Source organism: Vigna angularis, chromosome 7 (assembly GCF_016808095.1).
Source record: "Vigna angularis cultivar LongXiaoDou No.4 chromosome 7, ASM1680809v1, whole genome shotgun sequence".
In the NCBI taxonomy this organism is placed as follows: domain Eukaryota; kingdom Viridiplantae; phylum Streptophyta; class Magnoliopsida; order Fabales; family Fabaceae; genus Vigna; species Vigna angularis.
The window spans coordinates 24681007-24694078 of record NC_068976.1 but is presented as its reverse complement, the minus strand read 5'-3'; the positions used below and the strand labels follow the sequence as shown (position 1 = coordinate 24694078).

Genomic DNA, 13072 nt, shown 5'->3' with positions numbered 1-13072 from the left:
TTGCCTAAGAAAAGTTTACACGTGTAATCACAAAAGCTGAAAAAATACAATAAGAAAACAACCTAAAAGAATCTGTTCTCAAACAAAAGTGTTACTACCGAGTAGGTTAGACCGACCGGACATGCTTAAGTTACTACTGAGTAGGTTAGACCGATCGGCCAAGGACGATGGAAGTGTTACTACTGAGGTTAGACCGACAACCGATCGGTCATACAAGGACGATGGAAGTGTTACTACTGAGGTTAGACCATACGCAGGGGCGATGGAAGCCAATCATTCCCGGTCGGACACTAGAATATTGATCGTCATTAAGAGCTAAATTAATGGATGATATTCCTTGAAACCCTATAAATAACAATGGATTAAAAATGTAAACTCTCTGATTTCTGATTTTGACTAAACTTGTGAAGATAAATTCTGACTTGAGAGAGGAAGACCCAGGAGGTAAGACCGGAGTAAGGAGGACCGATCGGCGAAGGCGAAACATTCCCGAGCGGAAACAACAGACATTTTCCTCGTCCCATTCCAGCATAAACAAAAAGATAAACATAAAATAATTTCGATGTATGAAAAAACGCACAGAAAGACTTTTATCCTTTACTAATCACTTTAAAAGATCACAACACAACATCGTATATAAATCATTCAAACACAAATACTCCAAACAACGTTGGATTTTTCCTTTTTTAACTTTCTTTACCAAAAAACAAACTCTTAAAATATGTAACTACATGTCTGCCGACAAGGAGAAGTTTTTTTTTTTTCTATTTATTTATTTACAGGTCACCGCTGCAAATAGCAAATAATTGAAGGAAGGATAGAATTTACTATTGTGTGAGATATCAGGGAAATAATTGTCATTATCCTATCTTTTTTTTATTTTTTATGATCAACTGTACACCAAACAAAACACTAGTGTCATCAAATCAAGTATCAATTAGGACAAGTCAACAACATTATATGAACATTGGATGAGAAAGTGTTTTCAAAAGTTTAAATTAGACATTATAGAAGGTTTATGATAGGTGTATTAATCCGGTTCAATTATTACAATTCTTTTTGGTCAAGCTTATGACTAAGATGCATTATATTTTATGAACTTTCTTTTACTATGAACAATACTATAGAACTTAAACATGTTACAAATAAGTAGATGGATATATGAGGGAAGATGATATCTAAAATAAATCATAAATATAATTGCCCCGAAGATTTAACAAATATGATGTTTTCATCATTTTAATCTCTCAAGTTAGTCTAATGTAAATAAATTTTTTATTATTTTTAGTTTCTTGGAGCAGACTAGCAAAATCTTTATCTTAACATATAAAATATTAGATTATTAATATTCTTTTTTAAGATAAGTAAATTTAATTCAACTTCACAAAATTAATATTAATTACATTTATTATATATTTATATGGGTTTGTTAATGCGCGTACGCCTGTTTATGTTTTCCAGGTACATTTTAGCAATGTGTATCAGGTTTTAGTAGACAAAAATACTCTTATATATTATGAGTTCTAAGTTTTAAGGTTAAGGGTATTTTACTAATTTTCATTCTCAAAATTAAAAAAAAAAGAACTTCAAACCCTAATTGAAAAAATCAGAAACACTTGTCGTTAAACAATTTGCCTTTGTAAAGAGTTGAGTCATTGACATATTCACCTTCAGACAAAAGGTTCATTCAAGATCTCTTCAATTTCACCATCTTCACTAACCTCTCTAATTTCATCATCTGCATATGAATCATCATCTCTAAAAAAAACCCTCCAGGCGAATAACCAATTCCTTCGGATGTCATTATGCTTGTGAAAATTAAATAAAATTAGATAAGACAAAAATTATAAAATGAAAACTCATTATATAATCATTTTTTGTAAGAAACTATTTAACAACGAGTATTTCTGATTTTTTCCAGGTCAATTACCAATTCCTTTATGCTTGTGAAAATTGGATAAAATTATATAAGACAAAAATTATAAAATGAAAACTCATTATAAAATCATTTTTTGTAACATTGTTTAACTGCCCCTGTTTCTGATTTTTTTCAATTCGAGCTACCATATAGGATGACAAAGAAAATGTTGGAGAGAGATGAAAGAGAAAGGGTTGAGAGGAACGAGGGAGGTGAGCAAGAGTTTAGGGTTTTTTTTTAGTTTTGAGAATAAAAATTATTAAAATACCCTTAACCTTAAAACTTAGAATTCATGATATATAAGGGGATTTTTGTCTACTAAAATCCGGTACAAATTGCTAAAATGTACCAACTGAAAAATAGGCGTACGCATGTTAGCAAACTCCTATATATATATATATATATATATATATATATATATATATATATATATATATATATATATATATATATATATATATATATATATATATATATATATGGAGAATGTATCAAATTTTAGTTAACAAAAATACCCCATACATTATAGATTATAAGTTTTAAGGTTAAAGATATTTGAATAATTTTTGATTTTTTTTTATTTTTTTATTTTAAATTATAAATAAAAATTATTAAAATATTCCTGTGTTTAAAGTATGTTTTTTCTTGTAAATAAGGATATTTTTGTCAACTAATATATATATATATATATATATATATATAAATATAATTAATTAATTAAACTTATTTCTATATAATACTTTCAACCGTATTTTTAATTTGATAATTTTTGTCAGTTTCCCTTATTTCTTCTAAATAGTAAATTTTGTTGACTTTTTTTTGCAATATTAAATAATTGTATAATGACTTTGAGATCTTTTTAACAAACATTCTAAATATGAAACACACATGTGTTTGGTCTTCTTATAAGACTTGCCATCAAACAATTGTACCATAGTTTAAGTGTTAGACATATACAAAAAAGATAAACTTTTTAAAAATGAAAAATAAAATCAAACTACAAAAGATGTTACAAAGAAAGAAAAAACATTTATACAATTGCATCTCATAAGTGTCGAGCTAAACATTTCGAGAAAGTTATACCAAACGCAAACTAATTAATTATTGATTTAGGCCTCTGATTTATTAATTTGATTCATTTTTATTTTTGAATTTAATTTAATCTTTCAAATTTTTATAATAGTTTAGTTTGGTCATTTTTATTAAATTGATGTACTTTCACATTAATTAAATGTTTTAGAAAAATGATAGAATAACATCCAATAACACACAGTTACATAATAAAATAATGGGTTAAATATGTTTTTAGTCCCTAAACTATTGGCCATTTCTGGTTTTTGTCCCTCTTCCAAAGTAAGGTACACTTTAGTCCTCATACTTTTCGAAACTTTGGTTTTAGTCCTCCAAAACTAACACCGTGAAAAATATGCTGATGTGGCTAACGGAAGACTGACAGAATTTTTTTTTTGTCAGAATTTATCAGCTTTTATCCAGTGTCCTCTCTCTTCAACTTCTCTTTCTCTCTCATTGCTCCAAACCCATTCCAATTCTCACTCTCATGGGTTGTTACTTCTCTTGCAAATGACCAATCCACAATCGGAACCTGCGACCAAACTAATCCGCCACTCTGCACCGGGAAAAAGGAATTAGAGGAAGGGTATCTATTTCGTTCAAACTTTAGCAATGATAATAATATGGTCAAGACAGGCAGCCAAATCAATTGCAGTGAGACTTGTACCTCAAAGGTAGGAACCAAATTAGCAATATTGCGAATCATGAATGCTTCTCCTGGTTGAAATCCCAGGACAGTAGAGGGGCATACCCTAGAATCTGCACAAGCAATAACCATGAACTGTTCTGGCAATTGTTAGTAAAGAAGGCTTATTTGTAAATGCTTCAGTAGACAACTTGATATGAACTGAATGGAATAAGAAACAAACCATAAATGATAAATTAATAAACAACCAAAGACTAACCGCCATTTGGTAAATCAGCGTTTGTATCTCTCTACAAGGTTCTTCTACCATAACTAACCGCCATTAGCAGAAGAACATAGCAGACGTTGCAGCAGTGTGAGCCGTGAAATGTTTCTTTGCTCTCTCTCTCTTCAATGCGCTATTGATTTAATTGTTGAACTTTATTTAATCGCTTCATGATTCTTTCTCACTTCATCAACGTTCTTCACGTACCACCGTTTCCTCTCACCACAAATGTGGCGTCGAAGCTTCTCCAAATTCGCCATTAGAGCTTCCGGTTTAGGGTTTCTAACGCGATCTTTCTCACGCGTGGCGGGAAAGAGGTTCGCTGCGCTGTGGGGGAACGGCGATTACGGCAGATTGGGTCTTGGCAACTTGGATTCGCAATGGAAGTAACAACCAGTGAGAATTGGAATGGGTTTGGAGCAATGAGAGAGAAAGAGAAGTTGAAGAGAGAGATGACACCGGATAAAAACTGATAAACTCTGACAAAAAAAAATTATGTCAGTCTTCCCTTAGCCACATCAGCATATTTTTCACGGTGTTAGTTTTGGAGGACTAAAACTAAAGTTTCGAAAAGTATGAGGACTAAAGTGTACCTTACTTTGGAAGAGGGACAAAAACCAGAAATGACCAATAGTTTAGGGACTAAAAACATATTTAACCCTAAAATAATTATAAAAAATTAAATTTTATAATTTTAGAAGTAAAAGTCAACAAAAAAATTATTAAATAAATATAAAAAATTTATATCAAAATATTATTTTTAAAATTTTGTTTAATCGTTGGTAAAGCAGAGCACAAAGAGATTTGCAGGCAGTGGAAGTGCAAACAGCGGAGATGCAGCAGAGAAAGTAAATCGGAAACGCTCTTTTCTTGGTGAGAAAGAGATCCATGATTGATTCTAGAAGCTTGCGCTGTTTGAATCTGAAGTTGGAATCTTTAGGATCTGACAAACGAATTTTGTTATTGGTGTGTTGGTTTATCAAACAGAAGATTCATGGAAAAGATACCAAATATTAATAACATCTGAACCTAACGTATAAGAGATTGATACTTTTTTCTATCTAAAACTTAAAACAATAAATTTTTCATTTTTATATAATATTCTTTTTTTCTCATTTTTATATTTAGACATTTGCAAAGGTGTGGTTATCGGTGAGAGCTTAGAACGCTCGCTTTGTGTAGGTGATGAGCGCAATGAGGTAGTTAGAATCTTTACACCACATTGCTTCAAGGCGGTGATGACTCAGTTGAATCGTAGTCTCACTGCAAGTCTTAACGCTAACAGGCCTCGACAAAACATTTCACAACGTTGATGTTGTTGGTATAGAAGAGGAGGTTGCAACATGACTTTATGCCGGTGATAGTGTCAGTGAGAGTGAGAACCTCCTCGATCCGTCTAACGAGTTTGTTTTCGCAACTTTTCTAGTATTGATCTGTTGTTTGAAGAAATTTTAATCATGCATTGACTCTAAACTAAAGAAATTAATGTCACAACATATTTTAATTGGATCCACAAGTACCAAAATCCTTAAAGAACACTGAATCAACTTCCCTTTCTAAATTACAGATACATATTTATATATTAATTTTTAACAATATATTGTATTGTATATATTTAAGTAATTAAATTTGTTTGAAACGCGAAAAGGAATGGAGTAGTGTGCATTCCACTTTTGAAGATTTGGGGAATACTTTAACTTGAACCCAGGTTGGCATTAATACTTTAATTAGAAAATATTGTGGAATATTTTGGACTAAAAAAGAAGCATTTTTTTAATAGATCACTACTTTGTAACACGTTAGATCTATGATGAATATATGGGCATTTTCTTGGAGACTATGATGCAAGCTGCAACGTGCAACGTGCAAGGCTCACACGTGCTCCCAAACTTGATGAACTATGGAAGGTCTGAATACACTCTTTTGTTTATGATGCTATAAACCATAGTACACAGAGAGGGAAAAGTGTGCACCCGCTTAGTGACTTTTCTACACTTACTTTCCTCCTTCCATGCCTTCAAGTGATGTGCATGTGTATGGTTTTGCCCCACAATATAAAAAATTAAATAAAAATGGTGAAAAGTTCAATGCACAACGCTTTGGCCTTGCAGCATCACACTATTTTTTAATTATATCTTTTCAATAATGTGTGTAATAAGCAAATGTTCTTTTGTCTATGTTTTAGTTTTAGTTGTTGTTTGTAGTCAATTCAAAATGATGATTTCTTAATTAGAAGTTTTGAAACAATCTCAATGGATGAAATTATGTTCTTTATCTTGATATCTTCACATATTTCATGATAATAATTTATTTGGATTTTTATATTTTTATCTTCAATAATATTTCAATAGTAATTTTCTATGATGAATTTTTGTTTGACAACATATCCAAAAATATATTTAAAAATCAACAAATTTCAAATGTCTTTTGCTTTTTAACAGGAATAATTTACATCGAACAAGTCATTAGACAGTGCACTAAGTAGAGTGTGTCGACATACCATGTTACATAAATCAAATTTTCAACTTGTTTTGAAAAGATGATGAAGTCGGGGTTTGAAAATGATAGAGTAGTAGCAACTTCATACATATTTAATAAGGTAGACATACGTTATGGCTAGTGCTTAAAGAAACTCCAATTTTTTACATATCCAGAAGGATTTCTGTAACATCCCTAAAATACAGTAAACACCATATAGTAGAATTAATTACATTTAATGATAAACAATCAGTCTTAATTAACGAAAGCAAAGGTTCAGGCCGAACGACCTTAAGAGAAATTAATTACAAAACCACGCTCGACCTAAGCGTACCCAACCAACGGTTTACAAAGCAAAGATACATACCGAACGGTCAAATAATATAAAGGTCGTTCTAAAATCAGTACAATGAAATATCTAATCTAAACATATAACCGAACGTCTACTATTCGGACTTCACTTCAACTTCCACCAGGTTTGCATCCTCCAAATTTTCTTCTTCTAGCGTTTCCTCAAGTAACGCCTCCCCATCTGCTCACATCCACACGGATTGTAAGACCCATTTAAAAAAAAAATATAATAATTTATATTTGTTGTGGTTTTGAATAATTAATTATGGTGTGAAAAATGTATAGTGAAAGTTGTTTGACCCAAAATTATTGTGATAAGATGTGTTATTTCATTTTGTTGCATAATTAATAAATATTTATTGTTATATGATAATAATATGATGTTAAAATATTGAATATATGATTTTAATATTTTATTTTAATCTATTGTATAACTAGAGTATATATATCAATATTTTTTCAAGTTAGAATATACATCTAGTATATGAGTTTTCTATAGTAAAAATACTCATTATTTTGACTAATGAAAATATACCATATTAATTTTCTCTCTTCCATAATGAGACTTTATCTTCTTTTTTTTCCATTCACTCATAATGCATTTCTTTTCACCTAACAACTTTGAAATGTTGACTCCACTCCAAACTTCTACCCAATGAAACCAAATAGGACAAACTTACAAAAGTAGAAATAATGGTGTGGTGATCATTAAGCATAGACTAAAGGGTAGTGGTTTCTTTGTGGTAGGAACCACCAAACACTAAGGTAGGCTGCTGATTTCAAGGTTAAATGCATGGTTTCTTACCTTAATAAAACTTAAGAACACAAACTAAAACTTAGGAGAGATTGTTGTTGGAAGTAAGCAAAGGAGGAAGCTTGAGATTTAAAGCACCAAGAGTTGGAAAATCTTCATTGGAAAAGAGGTAGGGGAGCTAATCCTTTCTTGTTATGATCATGAATATGAGTATGAATGTGTTAAAATTTGGTAATGGTAGTTATCTATTGACTTGTGTAAAATTTGGGTTTCATGATTATAATTTCTTATTTTCGAGTTACTGTGGTGAAAAATTTCTATTAATTGTTTTCACCGTTGGATTTAGCTAAAATTTTAGTATGTGAATCCTAAGACCTATTACTAAACTTTGACCGTTCGGATTTGAAAATAAAAGTCTGTGCTTGGAGAAATAAATACTGCAAGTTTGAGTAAATTAGTTACCCCTGTAGTTCTGTTACTGAGTTGTCTCGGTATAATATTGATTCTGACCTATTGGACCGTTTGATCAACCTCAAAATTTGATATATGATCCCTAAGACATATTAATACACTTTGACCGTTCGGATTTGTAATTAGTAGTCTGTACTTGGAGATATATATCCTGCATGTTTGAGTGAGTTAATTACCCCTGCAGTTCTATTACTGAGTTCCCTTGGTAAAGTATAGATTCTGACTCATGGGACTGTTAGATCAACCTCAAAATTGGATATATGATTCTTAGGACATATTAATACAATTTGACTGATCGGATTGGTAATTGAAGGTCTATGTTTAGAGAAAGAAATTTCGAAAGTGTGAAACAATCGGATGAACACTGTATTGCTGTTCTTAAGCTATCATGGTAAATATTTCATATATATTTCATCTACCGTTAGATTGAGCCCAAACTTTAGTATGTAGTTTATAAGACATAGTAGGTGATTTTGACCGTTCAGATTTAGAATTGGATATCTGTGCTTAGAGGAATTAATTCCGCATTTTGAGTTAAACCGAGAACCACTTAAATTTCTGTCTCTGAGTTGCCTCGGTAAAACCTCCATAGCTACTTAGTTAGCCGTTGGATTACCCTGAATTTTTAGTATGTTGTTCTTAAGAGATAGTGGAATACTTCGACCGTTCGGATTCTAGATCGGAGGTACAAATTTAGAGATATTAATTTCGTATCTTCTCAGGAATCTCAATACTGCTTAATTTATGTTTTTGGATCATTTATACAAAAATTGTGATTTCCGCCTCATTAACCATTGGATTGGACTGAAAATTTTATCATATGAGATAAACATGATGATTATTAGTTTGATTGGTTCAGATCTGTAATTAATGATATGAGTGAAGAAAAATCTTTTCACGAAATAGTAAATTTATTTGCATTGAGTAAAAACTTGGATAGTTATATCCTTAAATTGTATGTGTAGTTGTAATTTGGAGATTGGAGGATGAGTAATATAATATATTCTATATTATACAATTTAGTTATATTGAACATTCTGAGTTGTCATAATTATTTGAGTTAAATCATGAATTGTAAATAAGTTGATGGTAAATTTGGATGGGTAGTATAGACATTATTGCCATAATTGTAAATCTGAATTTTTATTTATTTTCCTACGACTTTGGTAAGTCGAGAGAGGAAAGGTTTGAAGCCGGACACTACTTTGGTAAGTAGGTGGGAAAATGAGAGGTGAATTTAACATAAACCGTACTACTTTGGTAAGTAGGCTGAATATTACCTTGTTGTGCTACTTTGGTAAGTAGACAATATCACCTTATTGTGCTACTTTGTTAAGTAGACAATATCACCTCATTGTACTACTTTGGTAAGTAGACAGTATTACCATGTTGTGCTACTTTGGTAAGTAGACGATATCACCTTATTGTGCTACTTTGGTAAGTAGACAATATCACCTTGTTATACTACTTTGGTAAGTAGATAATAAAAATCACCTTGTTAGATTACTTTGGTAAGTAATCAGTATATCATGGTTATACTACTTTGGTAAGTAGACAGAAGGATGGTTGACTGCTGTGCTTTGGTAAGTAGGCAGATTACTAATATGTTGTATTAACTCGAGTAAATCGACTGATGATTTTGACTGGAGAAATATTCTAAAGTATCAGTGTAATAGTTGGTTTTTGAGTATGTTTAAGATGCATGTATTTGCCTGATTGCCACACTTGTGATGTTAGTAAGATTGTGGATGATGTATATTTCTTGAATCGGTTAGCTCACCCTGTTGTTTGTGTTTGTGCATGTGAATGCAATGATCGTATAATGTGTGATATTATACGGGAGCAGAAACTATATCAGATGAATTAGCAGATGGTTCTGGACTTGCTTAGAAGATGAGAGATCTGTGGGGAAAAAAGGAGACATGGGGAATTTCTAAAATAAATCTATGTTTGAATTTCCGAACTGTGTGAAATTTTAAATTTCAGAAGTTTATGAACTGTGTGGACTTTTATTTTCAGAAGACTTGTGCTGTAATAAAGAACTTAATCTTTTATGGGTGTTGAAATTACATATGTATTTTGTGGGAAATAAATTGTAACGCCTAAATCGGGGTGTTACACTTTTTGGTATCAGAGCAATGGTTTTTTTTCGAAAATCTTTTGGGGCTTTTGGGAAGTGAGCTCGTTAACTTCTATTGTGTGACTCTGTGATTGGTTGTGATGAGTTTGTAGCTCTTTTGGAGAGCACTGGTTTGAAAGGTATAGATATGCATTGTTTTGACTTGTGTTTGAATTAATAGAGAAGCTCAGAGATATGAACTTGGGATTGCAGTTGAGCCAAGATCACCTTTGGTGTTGTCATTTAAAGATCACAAATGATTTCTTGGAAAAGATCAAAGTGGGACAAAAGGAAGACACATGTCTACAAGATACGGTGGAGTTATTGGGAACGGATCAAGCTAAAGACTTCAATTTGGGATTAGATGGTATTATTCGTTTTAAAAATAGAGTCTGCATTCCAGCAAAGGATGAGTTGAAGAAGATGATTCTAGAAGAAGGACACAAGAGTCGTCTTAGCATACATCCTGGTATGACTAAGATGTACAAAGACTTGAAAGAATCTTTCTGGTGGAGTGGGATGAAAAAGGATGTAGCAAAGTTTGTATCTTCTTGTTTGGTATGTCAAAAGGCTAAGATAGAACATCAAAGGCCAGGTGGAATGTTACAACAATTGGATATTCCCCAATGGAAATGGGACATCATCTCGATGGACTTTGTAACTCACTTACCAAGATCATTGAAGGGTCATGATTCCATTTGGGTGATAGTTGATCGATTAACGAAAAGTGCTCACTTTTTGCCAATCAACCTGAGAATGTCAATGCAGAAACTGGCAGAGTTGTATATTCAGGAAATAGTGAGATTGCATGGTGTACCTAATAGCATTGTTTCAGATCGGGATCCAAGGTTTACGTCAAGGTTCTGGCAACAATTGCAGGAGGCTTTGGGTTCGAAGTTAAGGATGAGTTCAGCATATCATCCTCAAACAGATGGACAAACTGAAAGGACTATTCAGTCATTGGAAGATCTGCTGAGAACGTGTGTATTGGATCACTTGGGAAGTTGGAGTGAGGTATTGCCTTTAGTGGAGTTCACATACAACAACAGCTTTCATGCGAGCATTGGAATGGCGCCGTATGAAGCATTGTATGGGAGAAGGTGCAGGACACCTTTGTGCTGGTTTCAGGATGGAGAAACAATTTCAGTAGGTCCCGAGTTGTTGCAACAAACGACAGAAAAAGTCAAGTTGATACAAGACCGGATGCGTGCAACACAAAGTCGACAAAAATCTTATGCAGACAAGAGAAGAAGACCTCTTGAGTTCAACGAAGGAGATCACGTGTTTCTACGTGTGACACCGATTACCGGCATAGGTAGGGCTATTAAATCAAGGAAGTTGTCACCAAAGTTTCTTGGTCCTTACGATATTCTCAAGAGGATTGGACCAGTAGCATATGAGGTAGCATTACCACCACAGTTGGCGAACTTGCATAATGTGTTCCACGTGTCGCAGCTGAGGAAGTATGTCTCTGATCCGACTCATGTTTTGGAAACAGATGACATTCAAGTACGTGAAGATCTTACTATCGAAGCGAGACCAATAAGGGTGTTAGAAGTTCAAACAAAGAAGTTACGGGGAAAGGAAATTCGTACAGTGAAGGTGCTTTGGAACGAGGAAACCCAAGAGATGACATGGGAGCTAGAGGATTATATGATAGCAGAATACCCTCATTTGTTTGGGTAACATCTTAATTTTCGAGGACGAAAATTTTTGGAGTTGGGGTGAATGTAAGACCCATTTAAAAAAAAATAATAATTTATATTTGTTGTGGTTTTGAATAATTAATTATGGTGTGAAAAATGTATAGTGAAAGTTGTTTGACCCAAAATTATTGTGATAAGATGTGTTATTTCATTTTGTTGCATAATTAATAAATATTTATTGTTATATGATAATAATATGATGTTAAAATATTGAATATATGATTTTAATATTTTATTTTAATCTATTGTATAACTAGAGTATATATATCAATATTTTGTCAAGTTAGAATATACATCTAGTATATGAGTTTTCTATAGTAAAAATACTCATTATTTTGACTAATGAAAATATACCATATTAATTTTCTCTCTTCCATAATGAGACTTTATCTTCTTTTTTTTCCATTCACTCATAATGCATTTCTTTTCACCTAACAACTTTGAAATGTTGACTCCACTCCAAACTTCTACCCAATGAAACCAAATAGGACAAACTTACAAAAGTAGAAATAATGGTGTGGTGATCATTAAGCATAGACTAAAGGGTAGTGGTTTCTTTGTGGTAGGAACCACCAAACACTAAGGTAGGCTGCTGATTTCAAGGTTAAATGCATGGTTTCTTACCTTAATAAAACTTAAGAACACAAACTAAAACTTAGGAGAGATTGTTGTTGGAAGTAAGCAAAGGAGGAAGCTTGAGATTTAAAGCACCAAGAGTTGGAAAATCTTCATTGGAAAAGAGGTAGGGGAGCTAATCCTTTCTTGTTATGATCATGAATATGAGTATGAATGTGTTAAAATTTGGTAATGGTAGTTATCTATTGACTTGTGTAAAATTTGGGTTTCATGATTATAATTTCTTATTTTCGAGTTACTGTGGTGAAAAATTTCTATTAATTGTTTTCACCGTTGGATTTAGCTAAAATTTTAGTATGTGAATCCTAAGACCTATTACTAAACTTTGACCGTTCGGATTTGAAAATAAAAGTCTGTGCTTGGAGAAATAAATACTGCAAGTTTGAGTAAATTAGTTACCCCTGTAGTTCTGTTACTGAGTTGTCTCGGTATAATATTGATTCTGACCTATTGGACCGTTTGATCAACCTCAAAATTTGATATATGATCCCTAAGACATATTAATACACTTTGACCGTTCGGATTTGTAATTAGTAGTCTGTACTTGGAGATATATATCCTGCATGTTTGAGTGAGTTAATTACCCCTGCAGTTCTATTACTGAGTTCCCTTGGTAAAGTATAGATTCTGACTCATGGGACTGTTAGATCAACCTCA

The 13072-nt window shown here is 32.4% G+C and overlaps 1 protein-coding gene across 1 annotated transcript; it reads right to left on the bottom strand.

Moving 5' to 3' along the window:
• Positions 1-3215: 3215 nt before the first annotated feature.
• LOC128197659 (uncharacterized) lies at positions 3216-4512 on the bottom strand. Its single transcript, XM_052879832.1, has 3 exons — positions 3895-4512; positions 3657-3770; positions 3216-3545 (listed from the first exon to the last, which is right to left on the bottom strand). The coding sequence occupies exons 1-3, from the start codon at positions 3943-3945 to the stop codon at positions 3405-3407; spliced, it is 306 nt and encodes a 101-aa protein (XP_052735792.1). The 5' UTR covers positions 3946-4512; the 3' UTR covers positions 3216-3404.
• Positions 4513-13072: the final 8560 nt, after the last annotated feature.

What these genes read in the sequence shown, in the direction of transcription:
- LOC128197659 (XM_052879832.1), bottom strand. Translation starts at nt 3,945, where the DNA reads ATGGTAGAAGAACCTTGTAGAGAGATACAAACGCTGATTTACCAAATG. An exon ending in CGCTGATTTACCAAATGGCG is followed by an intron (nt 3,771 to 3,894) that starts GTTAGTCTTTGG and finishes TTGCCAGAACAG; the next exon opens with TTCATGGTTATTGCTTGTGC. An exon ending in ATTTGGTTCCTACCTTTGAG is followed by an intron (nt 3,546 to 3,656) that starts GTACAAGTCTCA and finishes TTCCCGGTGCAG; the next exon opens with AGTGGCGGATTAGTTTGGTC.